The 15,430-nt window shown below is 59.1% G+C and overlaps 1 protein-coding gene across 6 annotated transcripts; it reads left to right on the plus strand.

Moving 5' to 3' along the window:
* Positions 1-1,675: 1,675 nt before the first annotated feature.
* On the plus strand, positions 1,676-15,160 carry CSRNP1 (cysteine and serine rich nuclear protein 1). 6 transcript variants are annotated; one of them, XM_045436508.1, is made up of 5 exons: positions 1,676-1,700; positions 9,249-9,499; positions 11,820-12,079; positions 12,589-12,903; positions 12,987-15,160. In XM_045436508.1, the coding sequence occupies exons 1-5, from the start codon at positions 1,690-1,692 to the stop codon at positions 13,965-13,967; spliced, it is 1,818 nt and encodes a 605-aa protein (XP_045292464.1). In that variant the 5' UTR covers positions 1,676-1,689; the 3' UTR covers positions 13,968-15,160. The 6 variants fall into 6 exon arrangements, with proteins under 6 accessions (XP_045292464.1, XP_045292468.1, XP_045292469.1 ...); XM_045436512.1 differs by lacking the exon at positions 1,676-1,700 and adding an exon at positions 1,739-1,760; XM_045436513.1 differs by lacking the exon at positions 1,676-1,700 and adding an exon at positions 2,745-2,899.
* The last annotated feature ends 270 nt before the right edge of the window (positions 15,161-15,430 follow it).

Here is a 15,430-nt window from a genome sequence, read left to right on the forward strand (position 1 = left end):
TTTTCCTATATTTTCTCTTATTCTCTCCTTTCCTGCCCCCCCCCCCCCAAGCCCCATTACCCACTGGGTCCCCTGCTCTAAGTCCCCACTCCAGCCCTTGCCAACTCCCTGCCCTGGCCTCTGTCTCATCTGGTTTCCCCAATACACAGCCCAACAGGATGTAAACCTGGGCAGCCTGAGAGACCCCCTATTAACTCCAGTATTCAATCCTGCCCAGTTGATCAGCAGGCAGCATCTTCTAGAAAATTAACTCAAGGAATGTTGAAGCTGGTGCAGTTCTCTGGTCCAATGCCTCCATTTTACAAGTTGGAAGACTGAAGTTAAGAGACAGAGGGAGAGAGAGAGAGAGAGAACTAGAACTCCACTCCACTGTAGGTCATCATAGAAACCCCCTTTTCTCCTGGGGACCTGACCAAGGGAAGGGATTAGAGGCAGGAAGGAGGCGGCAGTGGAAAAAAGGATTCTCTGGAACCAAAAAGGTCTGCAACCAGCAGCCACAGGGAGGACAGGGCTGACTGTCTGAGGGGGTGGTGGTGGGTGGGTGGCCACCTGCCATCATACCCTAAGGGCTGAGTCACCTCTAACAACTGACATCCAGCTCTGTAGCCTTTAAACTCCCTCCTGAGCTGTCTCAGCCACACCCATGGCTTCCTTACACCGCTGTATGCTGATGACCCTTCGGTCTCCACTTCCAGCCCAGCACTCCCCTAGAACGCCAAGTGCACGTTTACTAGGTAAACTTAATTTTTTCAGCTGGTTCTTACCGAGCACCGAGCACCGAGCACTGAGGAGAGTGAGACACGGCCCCTGCCCTCCCACGACTCCTAGAAAACCCAAGGAAACCCACAAGTAAAACACAACTGAGGGCAAGGTAAGGGCAGGCTGGAGAGGAGCATCTTTGGAAGTCTGAATCAGGATGAGGAGGACACAGACCAAAAACTGATCACTGACAACCTGGGCTGGAGTGATTATCGAGAGTGTGGGTGGGAGCGCAGGGATAAGGCTGGGAGAAACTTTACGAGACTTAGAACAGAATACCTCCTGTGTAAATTAAAACTACACGCATCCGTACCAATATCACGTGTAGAATGTGTAAAAGGCCACGTACACAGATTAGAGATGCTGAAATGGAGGAGCAGGGAAGGGAGTGGGGGTGGGACCATGAAGAGAGAGAGGCCAGGCTGCAAAGGTGGGCACGGGCCAGGTTATCTGGCCTTTGTAGGCCCCACAGAGTTGCGACTTCATCTTGAGGACACTGGGAAGCCACTGGAAGCGTGGTGCCAGCGGTCCAGATACCTAGCGCACACAGGCGCACACTCAATGCATGCAGGAAGGACGAGGGCTGTAGGAAGCTTCCTTCAACCTGCTTTCCTCCCAGTTTTCTTCCCTGGAAAGGTACAGGGCAGGTAGACCCCTTCTGGCCCGCTCTACATAAGCACCTGTGGCTCAAGAAGGACCTTCGCCATCATCTCCACCCCAGAGCCCTCCAGGCAGGAGAGGTCACCCCCACCCCCCACCTGGAGGAAGGTAGAAAGGAATCCCGAGGGTTGGGCTAGTCAGAGACAGCATTCATCTAGGACAGTCGGAGAAAAACCCAGAATGCAGCGGGAGCGGGACTGGAAAGGGGGAGGGTCAAGCTCCCACGAAGGCTCCCTGGAGGAGGCAGTGCAAGCCGAGACCTTAGAGGCGATGAGATTCTGGTAAGCGGCGGCGAGAAGGCAGAAAGGCATTCCAGGCGGGAGGAACGCCCTGTAGCAAAGGTGTGAAGGTAGAAACGCTCAAGGGACACGGGTGGTGGGTAAGGTTTGATCTGAGGTTGGGAAGAAGGGTAGAGGATGGTCTCCCGGCCAGGACTCGCTGCGGGGGCATGCACACACTTTTCCCTGTGCAGTGATACAGGGAGAGTTGGCCCCTAGTCAGGGAAGGCCTTGGCGGGAGCAGAGAAGGCAGTGGGCCATGTTAAGTGGCTAGGGTCTGGCTCAGAAGAAATTCTTCTTTTTTTTTTTTTTTTTTTTTTTTAGGGAGGGATGGGATTGCGGGGCGCGGGGTGGGGGGCGAGGGAAATTGTATCCAGGACCCCCCCCCCCCCTTCCCGGCTCAGTACTTCTGCAGGGTCTCTGGCCCCGGGGCCGAGGTGAAGGTCACGCCCACCGATTACCCATTACCTCCTCCCCTCCCCCTCCCCCTCCCGGCCCAGGTTGGTCTCCAGTCACAGTTTACTTTTCCGGCGCATCTGGCGGGGGGGGGGGGGGTGGTAAGGAGGGGGCAGAGGAAGGGCGTTTAGATTGGACGATAGCAACTGGCTCAGGCAGGGTTGGGGTCAAGGCCTGGAAGGAGGCCTCGGCTCCGCCGCCGTCGCCGGGCGGCCTCCCGGACGCGCCGCGCCGCTCCGGGCCTCAGTCTACCCATCCGCGAACGGGGGCCGCGTGGCGAGGTGGGGATCCTCGCGACCCGGCTCCGCCGGCCGGGCGCGTCGGCGACCTCGAGAAACCGCGGGAGGGGGACGGGCGAGGGCGGCGGAGGGCCGAGGGCGCGGGGCGGTCGCGGCGGCCGCGCGGGGTCAGAGTCCGCAGGGAGGCCCCGCGGCCGCCGCGCCGGGCTCCGGGCGGGGGGGGGGAGGCGGCGCCTCCGGGGCGGGGCTGCCGGGCGGCCTGGCGGGAGGCCGGGCGTGCGTCAGCGCTGCGAGCCCCGGAGTTTTCCACTGACGAGGAGGGCGGAGCGGCGGGCGGGGCCGGGCGCAGCCAGTCTCCCGCCGCCGCCGCCGCCGCCGGACGCTCAGAGAGAGGGGCGGCTGGGCCGACTGCGGCTCGGCGGAGCGCGCACGGGGTCGCGGCACCGGGGGCGTCCCCGGCCGGGACGCGGGTCGCATCGGTGCCCTTGGCGAGCGTCCGGATCGCAGGTGAGCACCGAGCAGCTGCGGGCCCGGCTGTCCGGGACGTCGGGGAGGGGGCGTCCCGCGCGGGGGCGGGGGGGTGGCTGCGTCCCTCCGGTCCCTGGCACTTGTCCCCCCCGCCTCCCCGAGCGGGCACCGGGGCGGGGGGACGGCCCGGCCCGGCCCCTGACTGCGCGCCCGGCCGGCGTCCGGGGCGAGGAGGCGGGGAGGCGAGAGTGGCAGGTTTTCCGCTCCCCTCCCCCGCGCCACCGAGGGTACCCCGAGAAGTCGCGGCGCCCCGAGCTCAGTGCGGGTGACGGCCGAGCCCGGGTTGGCGCGGGCGGCTGGGTGACGGGGTGCGCGCGTCCACGGGAGAGTTTCCTTTTGACCCAGTTGCCTGAGAACTTTTCAGAAGTTCCTCGCGTGGCCGGAGCAGGTGACATTTGTCGCCTTCCTCCTCGGGCTCCCCCCGGGGGCGGGCGCCAGGGCTGCGGCGCGTGCCGTGCCCGGCGCCCCGGCCAGCAGGGGTCAGGGAGGGAGTGGAGGGAAGAGCCAGAAGGAGTGAGGCTCCGTGAGTCACGGACCCCGGAGGGTGGGAGGGCGGAGGGAGGGAGGGAGGGAGGAGGGATTGTGTCGTGCGCTCACCTGTTTGTCAGTCACCGTCACACGCGGAGGCCACCGCTGTGAGTCACGGGCGCAGCCCCGCCGGACACCCGCGGGCACACGTAGGCTCTCTCCCACGCACTTCTCGGCTCCCCTGCACGTACTTCCCCCAGGTCCTCAGTTTCCCCTCCCCGGGGGCCCCTCCGCAGGCACGCACCTCTGGATGCCCTCGCCACAGCAGCCGGCACACACTTAGGCACTCCTGCTCCCTGGCACAATCACACTCGTAGCCCCCACTCCTGCCACCGGAGGGACCCTCCCCAGCTCCGCGGCCCACGGCCCACCCGACACCTCCACGCCGATGGCTCACAGCCCTCTGGATGGGGCCTCCGCCGCTGGCCCCCCATCCTTGACATCACTGCCCTCTTCCACCTCCACATCCAGAGGTTACCGAGTCTATTCCCCTTTCTCCTGTGCCTTCCCTGTCCTGTCATCTCTCACCTAGCCCTGGCACCGGCCCAGCAGGTCACACCCCCTCCAGTCGGGGACTGAGCCATCTTTTTAAAATGCAAATCTGGTGTATTGTCAATTCCCTCCTTAAACCCTGCTGAGGCTTCCAGTGCCCTGGGGCTAAAGCCTGTCCCGGCTGCCGGGGCTCCAGAAACCTGTCGCTGGATGCCCCCCCCCCCCCCCCCCCCCCCCGGCTGTGCCCCCCTCTGGAGCTCTTTCTACTTCCTTTCCTCCCAGAGACTTTTACCCTCAGCTTTGCCCCTCCTGCCCCACATTGCCTCAGACCTGCGTTCCCAGCGCTCACCACCGTTTTGTAACTACACAGTCCTTGCCACTGAATTCAAAAGCTGGGAGAGTGCAGCCAGTGTAGGTCTTGCTGTCCCTGTGTGCCCGAGGGCCTGACACTGCGCCTGGCATCTTATAGGAGCTCAATAAATGTTTGTTGAATGAATGAATGAATGAATGAGAACGAAGGAGGCCCTGCTCAGGTGTCAGGTACAATTTCCCTTCTGCAGCAGCAGTTGCCTTCTGTAGCCAGCAAACATTTGGCACCTACCCAGTGCCAGGCTCTGGAGGCCAAGGCTGAGGAACCGTGCCCTCTCCCCCCCACTCCCCCCCGCCAGGATCACTTTCAGAGGGATGGGGGGGGGAGGGGTGTGCTAAGGCTTCCCTTCTGCCCTCTTTGTGCTGCCCAGGTTGTTTTCCTAGCCAATCCCAGTGAGGGCCAGAGGGACTCAGGGGTGCCCTCCCCTTGTCCCAGGAAGTAGCTCCTGAGAGTCTGGGGTCGTGTGCCCCCAGGTGTTGGGGGTACTGGCCTGACCAAGGCCTGGGGCTCTGAGGTTAAACGACATAATTCTTCAGATTCCCAGAGGAGGATAGGGCCAGCCCAAGGTGCCCTCTCCCCAATACCAGCTGTGGTCGGGGGTTGGGGCACTGGGACTAACGAGTGGCACAGAGAAGTTGATGAGACTTCCCAGAGGCCCTGAGATATCCCCCTGACCCCCAACGAGCCTTTGTTTGCCTGGTGCCCAGGCTGAGGTGGCCTTCCCTGGGTTCACATAGTGTGGCCTGAATGTGTAGATAGTTGTGGGTAGTAGAGTGGGGAAGTGTCACCCCTTCGTCCTGAGCTGTCAACTCCTGTGTGTGGTGACAGGAGGGTGGCCTGATTCTCAGGGCCCAGGCAGATCCCGGAAGAAGCCTGGCTGTCTTTGATTCAGAGCCTGCCTCTGGGGCTCCTGGGGGTGTGGTATTTCTGTCTGAGCCAGCTCCTGGGAATCGCTTCTCCTTCCCCCGGGACCCTAGGATGGGGGCTGTGTTCACCCTGGGAACAGTGCCATGGTTGGGATCTTGATTCCTGGGTAGCTACTGAGGGCCCCTCCCCCCTCCTCTGACTCACTGTCTGACACTTTTCTTGGACTCTTTCACTATCTTTCATTCCTTTCTCTGACTTGGCCTGTCCTTGTCTCTGGCTGTCTTTTTGTCTCATCTCCTGCCTCTGGATTCCCAGGTGGGACAGGGAGGCACTGAGATCCAAGGGCTGTCCCCTCTCCCTCCACCCCAGGGGAGCATCAGAGACTTTGCGGGTGTGCAGATCCTGGGGGGGAGGGGGGAGGGTCAACCCTAGAATGGACAGTGTGGCGGGAGCTTATCTGTGTCCCTGTTTCCCCGTCTGCAGCCTTGGAGCCTCTAACCCCCTCACCTTGAGTTCCCATTCTGTAGACAAGCCTGAGGCAGAACCAGGGTGTCAGGCTTAAACCTGCTTCCTTGATATCTATTTGTTTACTTCTGGGGAACAGGGAGCCTCCTGAGATGTCTGTGTTGGCACCTGTCTGCAGCCGATGCTTCTTAACTCCCAGAACCACTCCCTTCTGTGGCTCAAACCCTCTGGTGCAGGCTGGGGAGTGGGCACGGCACCCCCCGCCCCCCTCCCTGCCCCGACTGACTGTGACAGGACCAGGAGATCACTCTGAGCAGTCACCCCTCAGAGGTCCACCTCTGCTAGAGGTGCCTTCTCTATGCCAGGCTGCTCTAGGCATGGGCACAGTAATGGCCAGGCAGAGAGGCCGTCAGCCTGGTGTGAGGGAGGGGCAGTGCGACCGTGGCGAGACCGTGAGAGAAGGGCCCGAATAGGGGAATCCCAGGGCCCGTGGGAGCCCAGAGAGGCATATAGTCAGGAGTGAGGGGTGGAGGTTTCAGGGAGGCCCTCTTGGAAATGACTATTAAAGGAGAGCGAGGCTGGGTTCCGGCTTGTGCAAAGGCCAGGAGGCGGGCAGGTCATGGCAATTAGGGAAACTGCAAGTTCAGCTGGAATATAGTGAGGGGAGGGTGGGGAAGCAGGAGCCAAGCCTGCCTCAGCCTCTCGTGGAATTCTAGGCTTGATCCTAAGGGCCAGCTTTCCTCAGCATGGGGGTGGCAGGGAGCCATGTGGTTTAGGAAGACCACTCTGGCTGCAGGGGGGTGACAGGAGCAGAGGCAGGGGACATTGGGCAGTAGCAGTGGGGACAGAGGCATAAGGGTAATAAACTTTTAAAGGTGAAGGAGACATACATAAAATGCATAAAGCCTACGAATCCCACGTGTACAGTTAGGTGAATTTTTAGTTTTAGACATTCATGGGACCCCCAGCTAGGTCAGCACAGAATGTTTCGAGAGGATTCCACCTCCCTCCCCCCGGTGAGATTTCTGCTATCCCTCGCCGCCCCCCCCCCCCCCCCCCCCCTTCTGACTTGTATCATCACTGATTGGGTTTGCCTTTCCTTGAACTTCATTCCCGTGTATTCTTGTGTCTGGCTCCTTTCATTCCACATGACATCATTGAGATTCACATGTGTGTATCGAGGAGCTCGTTTTTCTCACAGTTCGGAATGACATATCCACTAAGCACTTACTGCCGGTCTAAGAACTTGGCACGCATGCATTCACGTAAACCTCCCAACCCTAGGAGGTTTGAAGGCCAAGAACCGGAGAAACGGAGAGCCTAAGGACCTTGACTGGGGTCACGCGATCCAGTAATAGCCAAGCCAGGGTTCAAATGCAGGCAGTCTGGTTCCGGAGCCGAGGTTCTTAACACTCTGCTGATGGCCCCCACAGTGCTGTGTCTGTGCCTAGCTTTGCGTGCGCGAAGTGAGCTAGTGTGCACTTGGAGGACTGGGTGCCTGGATGTGGCCGGAGGGAGCGGGAGGAAGGAGTGGAGTGAGGATGGCTGCAGGTTTCTGGCTTGAGTAGCTGGGTGGGTGGCAGTGCCGTTACTAAGATAGGGAACACAGGAAGAGGAACAGATGGCATGGGGGGTGGGGAACAGAGACAAGGGGTTCGATTTGGGGCCTATGGAATTCTATGTTTCTAAGGGACAGCCAGGCACAGATAAAAAGCGGGCATTTGGTTTTGGCGGGGGTGGGCCTGGGGCTTGGGCATGGGATTAGGCGTTCGGGCACCCTGTGGACAGCATCTGGGGTTTGGGAAAGGATGGGGTCTCCCAGCGGGGCCGGTAGGGGCAGGCTGTGTGGGTATGCTCTGTCTGTGTGTGTTTCTGTGTGTGTCTGTGGGCTGCACGTGTATGTATGTGTGTGCCTGGCTCCGGGTCGTGAGTTTCCCCATCTCCTGGGAGAGCCTGCAGGTCAGCTGGGAGCTGCGTTGTTTTTGTTTGTGGTTTTGCAGGGGGTGGGGTGGGGGGGGGTGCCCGGCCTGAGAAACTCCCCGCTGAGAAGCCCCCGGAAGCACCTGTGCGTTCTCTTCCCCTGGCTCAGTGTGAACGAAAGGTTAGCAAGGAGGGGGGTTTCTCTTGCTTGTCTCATGCCTGCGGGGAGAGGCTGTCCCGGGGGCGAATTTTATCCGGTAAGTCCGCCGACCGCGGACCCCCTAGGTCTGGGATCCAGACACTTTGTGGTAGGCTCGGCAGAAGGGGACAGGGGCCTTTCGAAAGGACACCTGAGTAGGGGAGATCGGCAGCCTTCTGGTTGGTTTTTCCTGTTCTCATTTCCTGTGATGGCAGTGGGGGAGGGGCTCCCCAGCACTGGGGCCTCTGCATCGTTTCCCCTTCCTCCTGGTGACCTCCTGGGGCCCAGGCCTGAGCACTGTAGGACCCAGACAAGGTACAAGGTAGCCCAGCCCTCAGGACTGAGTCCTTTGGGGACCGCCAAGGGTGGCCGAGGCATTTAGGGGAAGGAGCCCCAAGTCCAGTCCCCTTACCCGAGGCCAGCCAGGCTGTGGGAGGCTCTGTGGTTGAGACCCTCCAAAGGGGAAGACACAGTAAGCTCGGTGTCCTGACGTGGCCCATGTCACCAAGCTACAAACAGAAGAGAGTGGAACATCTTGACCGGTCAGTTTCACTAAGAGTTGTGTGTGTGGTTGGTTGGTGGGTTGGTTTGTTTGTTTGTTTTAAGGGGAAACAAACAATCTCCATAGGAAGTTAAGCCAAACAAACGGGGTTAGATATTGGAGGAGAGACACCATGTAGATGGGTTTTTAAAAGCAAAACAGGAGTTGTTAGAGAAGCACGAAGCACGGCCAGGCCTGGAGGCAGGGGACTTCGGTGGGGCGGGGGTTTCTGAGGGAAAGTCTGAGCGGCTCTGTCACAGGAGAGGAGGGGCTCTGGAAAGTCCTGTGTCTGGGAATCGGGGCCAGTGTCAAAGCCAGCCTGTTTCCCGGAGTGCCCTGGTCAACCTGGCCCCGGAGAGGGAGAGGGAGTCTGTGTGTGTGTGCAGGGTGGTGTGTTGGTGGGTGTGCTGGGGCAGCCGGTGGTGGTGGAGGAGGAGGAGGAGGAGGAGGAGGAGGAGGAGGAGGAGGAGGAGGGAGCAAAGCCACCATACAGGGCTGTGCGGGCTGTGGCAGACGGCCTCACACACACAAAGGCACACAGATGCGAGCCGTGTGAATCAGCCAGCCAGTGAGTCAGCCCCCAGGATTCCTGTCGGGGAATGAGCGAGGCCGGGCTGAGGTCTGCCGGTCCATCTGTCGGTCTGGTGTATGCATGTGTGTAGGTGGGTCGTGGGAGGTAGCGGGGAAGGTGCCTGGTGGTGTCCTGGGAAGGCGTTTGGGCAGCGGTGGTGGGCGTCTGCAAGCGCCAGGAGGAGGCCTTGGCCCTCGGCGCCTGTGCTGGTGGAAGGAAGCCTCCTGGAGCCGGGCCCCCAGGCCCCCTGCACACAGAGTCGAGGGGGCAGCCCGGGACACCTGGGAGGGCAAGGGGAGCGGGGGGGATCGTGGCCGGGCGCCCCACCGCCTGCCCTCAGGCCTGCCGCTGAGAGCGCTCTCCTTTCCGTTCCAGGCCGTCCGTGCCCAAAGCCCAGAGTACCCCCAGCGCCACCATGACTGGGCCGCTAAAGAGGAAGTTTGACCAGCTGGATGAGGACTCCTCCTCGCTCTGCTCCTCTTCCTCCTCCTTGTCCTCTGGCCGCCGTTCTGGCTCCTGCTCCCCGAGCTCTTCCGTCTCCCTGGCCTGGGACTCAGATGAGGAGGGCCCCTGGGATCAGATACCCCTGCCTGACCGTGACTTCTGTGGCCCCCGGAGTTTCACCCGTGAGTCTTGCCCCGCCCCCCCTCCCGGGAACCACCACACCCCTTCATCCTTCCTGAAGATGAAATTGGGAGGCCCACCTTGTCCCCCGACAGAGCCATTCTGGCCCCTGGAGGTCATGTCCCCGTGGCTTTGGCTCCCCACCTTGTCCACTTCCCGTAATACAGTGGTTACTCAGGAATGCCCTCTGTCCGGAGGCACCGGGCCCGGCTAGATTCACCTTTGACCTTGGGACTCCCTGCTTAGAAGTCCTGCCGGGCAGGATGGAGCTCCTCACTGTGGCCCTCGGGCCCTCCGGCTGCAGCTCCTCCCTTCTGTTCCAGTTTCGTTTCTCCAGCTTGCACACCCTGTCCTACCTACGGAACCACCGGAGTCCCACGCCCCACACTTCTGCACCGCGGGGCCTGTCAGGCCGGTCCCTCTCCTGTCAGAATGTTGTTTGGCTTTGCCTGAACATAGTGGAAAGGTTTCTTTCCCCCAGTTATTTTTCAAGCTGGCAGAATTTTGATTTTGAACTGACAAAGACAGCCCTAAAGTAGTATTCCTCAACCTTGTTTTCCATTATTATTGCCCCCAACCCTAAGGAGCCTTTTTAGACATGTTTTTCTTTCTTTTTTAATTTCTTTTTGTTTTGTATATATTTTTTTCATTTTATTTATTTTTTAGAGAGAGAGAGAGCAGGGGAGAGGGACAGAGGGGGAGAGAGAGAACCTGAAGCAGGCTCCGCGTTCCGCGAGGAGCCCGACGCGGAGCTCGATCTCATGACCATGAGATCATGACCTGAGCTGAAATCAAGAGTCAGACACTCAACCCCCTGAGCCACCCAGGCACCCCGACACATAGTTTTCCTAATTATGACATTCCTGCCATGACATTTTAATACCTCAGATACGGTGTCTTTGTTTATGTACTTGTTGTACATCTTTACGTTATACTAGAAAAAGAGTATGATTTGTAGCACATAGAATCTAACAGTATGTTGACTAAACTCCTGTAGGTTTATTCTGGAAATACAAGAATGGCTTAATATTATAAATATCATAAAATATAAAATACTATAAAATCCGATTTTATACTTTTATAGTTTACTGTAAAATATAGGAGCCACTGTAGATGTTGAAGGACATTTGATAAAAATGTCATGTTCCTTCTGGATAAGACCCTTGATAAAGTAGCAATAAATGGATGCTACCTTACATGATTAAAAAATATGTGTCTCGACCCAAAAAGCTGGCATTCTGATTAATGAGGAAATATTAGAAGCAGTCCAACTAAAGAAAGAGATGGGGACCCTGTCACCACTGGTAGTTAGCATTGTTCAGTAAGTACTCGCCAGCTAGCAGAGAGGATGAGAATTCTATATATTGGATTGAGACAGACAAAATAACATATTGCGTGGAAAGACATGAAATTGCCAGTATTCAACTGCTTTATGGTTCTGCCTATGGTTCAGCCTAATAAAAAGGAACGGTATACCAATATGTGTACAGAACATACCAAATACATAGCTTACTACCCAGTATACAATCCATAATTTAGAAAGGTAATCCCAAATAATAGCCTTTCTAAGTGTGTTCCAAAATGCAGAAGCTATAAAGGAAAAGATCAATATATTTTTAATTATGTAGCCTTAGAAGTTATTTTATAAAATGCCTTGGACAAAAATAAAAGACTAAAGGGACGCGAGGGTGGCTTAGTCGGTCAAGCATCCCACTTCAGCTCAGGTCGTGATTCCCGGAGTCTGGCTCTGTGCTGATAGCTCAGAGCCTGGAGCTTGCTTCGGATTGTGTCCCCCCCCCTCTCTCTCTCTCTCTCTCTCTCTCTGCCCCTCCCCCGCTCATGCTCTGTTTCCCTCCGTCTCTCAAAATGAATAAACATTTTATTTAAAAAATGAATAAATGAATAGATGAATAAATAAATAGTAAAAGACTAAAATATTTGCACAGATAGGCTAGATGATTACTATCTCTAATGTCATATATAAAGAGCTCCTGCAAATCAATACAAAACTACAGAAAACTGCATAAGGAACCTATAAATGGCTAATAAAGATGGGAAAGATGCTTAATGTCACCAAATGCTCTCATTTGGACTGGTAAATAACAGTAAGCCCATGGTGACCTAGGAGTGGTGTTCAAATGTACCAGCTCTCATCCCAGCCAGGCTGGCTCCATTTCTCCAGATCCGTTCGGATCCATTGCTCTCTTTGGGCTAGGAGATCGGAGGGGGAGTGTGAGGAGAGGCAGCTCGCCATCTTCCTGGAGGTTAAGCCGTCCCTCGCGGAGAACTAATGCCCTGCCCCTTCCCTCCCTGCCTTTCCAGCCCTGTCCATCCTGAAGAGGGCGCCCCGGAAGCGCCCAGGCCGCGTTGCCTTCGATGGCATCACCGTCTTCTACTTTCCTCGGTGTCAGGGCTTCACCAGCGTGCCCAGCCGCGGTGGCTGCACTCTGGGTATGGCCCCCCGCCACAGCGCCTGCCGCCGCTTCTCCTTGGCCGAGTTTGCACAGGAGCAAGCCCGGGCTCGGCGGGAGAAACTGCGCCTGCGCTTGAAGGAGGAGAAGCTGGAAGCCCTGCGGTGGAAGGTAGGGAGACCCGCTGCCCCGCGCCAGCGCCCGGGCCAGCTTCTCAAGTCCTGGCCGTGAGGGGGCGGGGCCTCCGGGGTGGGAGCCCGGGTGCTCATTATATATTTGGGGAAAGAGGCCCCTGGGGCCAGTGTTGCTCAGCCAGGGCCTGTCGCCTGCATTATCTGCAGAGTGGGGTGTGGGAGGGCCTGTTTGCTGCAGGGGTTGGGGGCACGGCGCCGGGAGCTGTCTGGGGGCGGGGGGTGCCAGGAGCATTGCAGGGAGGGCGGGAATCTGGAGTTGATGTGACCCTGGGGGTCATTGTGTGTGGCTGGTTGATGGTTGGGTGGGTTTGTCCATGGACTGGGGAATGACAGGAACGGGAAATCTCTGCAAATGCCCCGAAGGCAGTGTTCTTGGCCTCCCGGCTCACTGTGGTGTCTATGGTGCCCGACCCAGAGCGATGGCCGTGGGTGGGGGCAGAGACCCCTTCTGTCTCTCACATCCCTCCTCTCTCCCATTGGATACAGCGCAAGGAGGCTGGCGTACCCGAGACGGAGGCCGGCCTGCCACTCACAGTGGACGCGATCGATGATGCCTCCGTGGAGGAGGACTTGGCTGTGGCCGTGGCCGGTGGCCGGTTGGAGGAAATGACCTTCCTACAGCCCTATCCGGCCCGGCGCCGGCGGGCTCTGCTGCGGGCTGCCGGAGTGCGGAGGATTGATCGCGAGGAGAAGCGGGAGCTGCAGGCCGTGCGCCAGTCCCGCGAGGACTGTGGCTGTCGCTGTGACCGGGTCTGTGACCCCGAGACCTGCAGCTGCAGCCTGGCGGGCATCAAGTGCCAGGTGTGGGCCGGGGAGGGAGGCCCGAGCGCGGGGGCTTGTCTGGGCTCGGCGGGACCCTCTCTCACGCTCTGCTCTCTCTGCAGATGGACCACACCGCGTTCCCCTGCGGCTGCTGCCGGGAGGGCTGTGCGAACCCCAAGGGCCGCGTGGAATTTAATCAGGCGCGGGTGCAGACCCATTTCATCCACACGCTCACCCGCCTGCAGCTGGAGCAGGGGGCTGAGAGCCTGGGGGAGCTGGAGGCTCCCGCTCAGGGCGGCCCGGCCAGCCCGGGTGAGCAGGCGCTGGCTCCCACTTTCCCGCCGGCCAAGCCCCCCGCGAGCAGCGAGCTGGGAGACGACAGCTGTAGCAGTGACATGACCGACTCCTCCACAGCTTCAGGCACGAGCGAGGCCCCCAGCGGCCCCACCCACCCAGCCCTGCCCGGCCCCGGCTTCCAGCCTGACATGGATGATGACAGCCTGGCCCGGGTCCTGAGTTTCAGTGACTCGGACCTGGGAGGAGAGGAGGAGGAGGAGGAGGAAGGGGGAGTGGGGACCCTCGACAACCTCAGCTGCTTCCACCCAGCTGACATCTTTGGGACTGGTGACCCCGGTGGCCCAGCCAGCTGGACCCACAGCTATTCCAGCTCCAGCCTCACGTCAGGCATCCTGGATGAAAATGCCAACCTGGATGCCAGCTTCTTCCTAAACGGTGGCCTTGAAGGGTTGGGAGAAGGCAGCCTCCCGGGCACCTCGGTGCCGCCCGGCTCGGACGCTGGCCAGAGCAACTCCGTGGACCTCAGCTTGTCTTCCTGCGACTCCTTCGAGCTGCTCCAGGCCTTACCAGACTATAGTCTGGGGCCTCACTACACCTCCCGGAAGGTGTCCGACAGCCTGGACAACCTCGAGGCACCCTACTTCCCCTTGCCTGCCTTCTCTCCGCCTGGGGACGCAGGCTCTTGCTTCCTGGAGTCCGTCATGGGCTTGCCTGACTCAGCCGCCGAGGCCCTGGCTCCCTTCATAGACAGCCAGTTGCTCGAGGACACCGCCCCGGCGTCTCTGGTGGAGCCTGTGCCCGTGTAAGGCCCCGGGGTACCTTGTCACGGCCCCAAGAGCCCTGTTGCTGCTTTGTTGTAATTTGGGGGCTCCCTGAGGCCTGTAGGTAAGGGTCTCCCGTTGGCTGGCTCGCCCGTGCGGGCACTCCTGATTTTTGTGCAACACTCTGGATTGATTTATTTATTTTTGTAAGTTTCTGTGCCGAAGAGAGGGCGGGGAGGGGGCCTTCCCTTTCCGCCACCCTGCCCCCCCGCCCCCCAAGCCCACACAGTCTCTCCTTCCACTTCCACGGTGTGCGTGCCAGGAACAGGAGGACGTAAGCCTTCCCTGGAGCTTCGCAGACCCCTTTTCGGTCTCATATGATGTTCCTTAGCCCAAAGACAGCAAGACAGGGCAGCAATCAGCCACTTCTTACGGCTTCTCCTGCCATCCTGAGCCCCAGACCCATGGGTGGCTGCATTCTCTGGACTGTAGACTATAATTTATTTCCATAATTTATTTGGAGACTAGGAGGTGTAGGCCTCTCCCCTCTGGCTGGCGGGCAGTGCTGGGGTCGGGGTGGGACACAGACTCCCGTGAGTCCCTTTTGCCTTGTAGTCCTATATCCCTGCCCTTCCTGGGCTTTGGTATAAACCAGGTGTGGATTTGGGCCCTGTGGTCTGCTGTGGCAGCTGCCTGGCCCCGGGGGGGCTGAGGACAGCGTCTAGGCAGGGGGCTGGGTGGGGCTGACCAACCGTGACCAAAACCTGCCCCACACGGCCTCCTCTTTTTCCTGTCCTCTGCCATATCTTCCTCCTCCCCAAAGGTCACAGACTTCATTCTGGGCCCATCCGTGTAGAAGGGAAGCAGGAAGCCCCAGCGAGGGCAAGGGGCTAGCCTCGGGGCCCGCAGCACGCCCCTGACCACTATCTCAGGGCTTTCTGGGCACGCATGCCAGCCTGGGCCGCCTGCCCATGCCCTGAGGCCACCTGGCTGGGGTGAGGGGCGGCTCCTTGTGGCTTTTATGCCGTTCGTTTGCTGATGTTAAGTTTTGCATCCTAATTTCTATATCGTCCCTGAGTGTTAGAGCTATATAATTTATTCATCTTTCTCCGTGTCTGTGCCAAGAAGCCCAGGCTGTGGGCCTGCCTTCTTGCCTAGGAGGCCTTACCAGCCCGCGTGCTTGTGGGAACACCTTGTACCTGAGCTTACAGGTACCAATAAAGAGGCTCTATTTTTAACACCGGTGGTTTGCGTTTGTGGGACCTGGAGGTGGGGGTGGGGGTGGGGGTCTACCCTCAGGAGGTGCTGGGGAGGGAGGGGGAGGCGAGCCCTGCAGGGCAGCGTGGACGCCGAGCCTCTGCTGGGGTAGGGGTGGAGACACCACATAGTGGGCCTCCTTCCGCGCAGGCCAGTCACGGCCAAGTGGGAGGCTGGCCGGGCAGGGCAGGCCGAGCAGTTTTCTCTTTGCGTAAACCCGTCTCTCCCCAGTGGTCACCTGGGGCGGTGGG

Source organism: Leopardus geoffroyi, chromosome C2, assembly GCF_018350155.1.
Source record: "Leopardus geoffroyi isolate Oge1 chromosome C2, O.geoffroyi_Oge1_pat1.0, whole genome shotgun sequence".
NCBI classification, from domain to species: Eukaryota; Metazoa; Chordata; class Mammalia; order Carnivora; family Felidae; genus Leopardus; species Leopardus geoffroyi.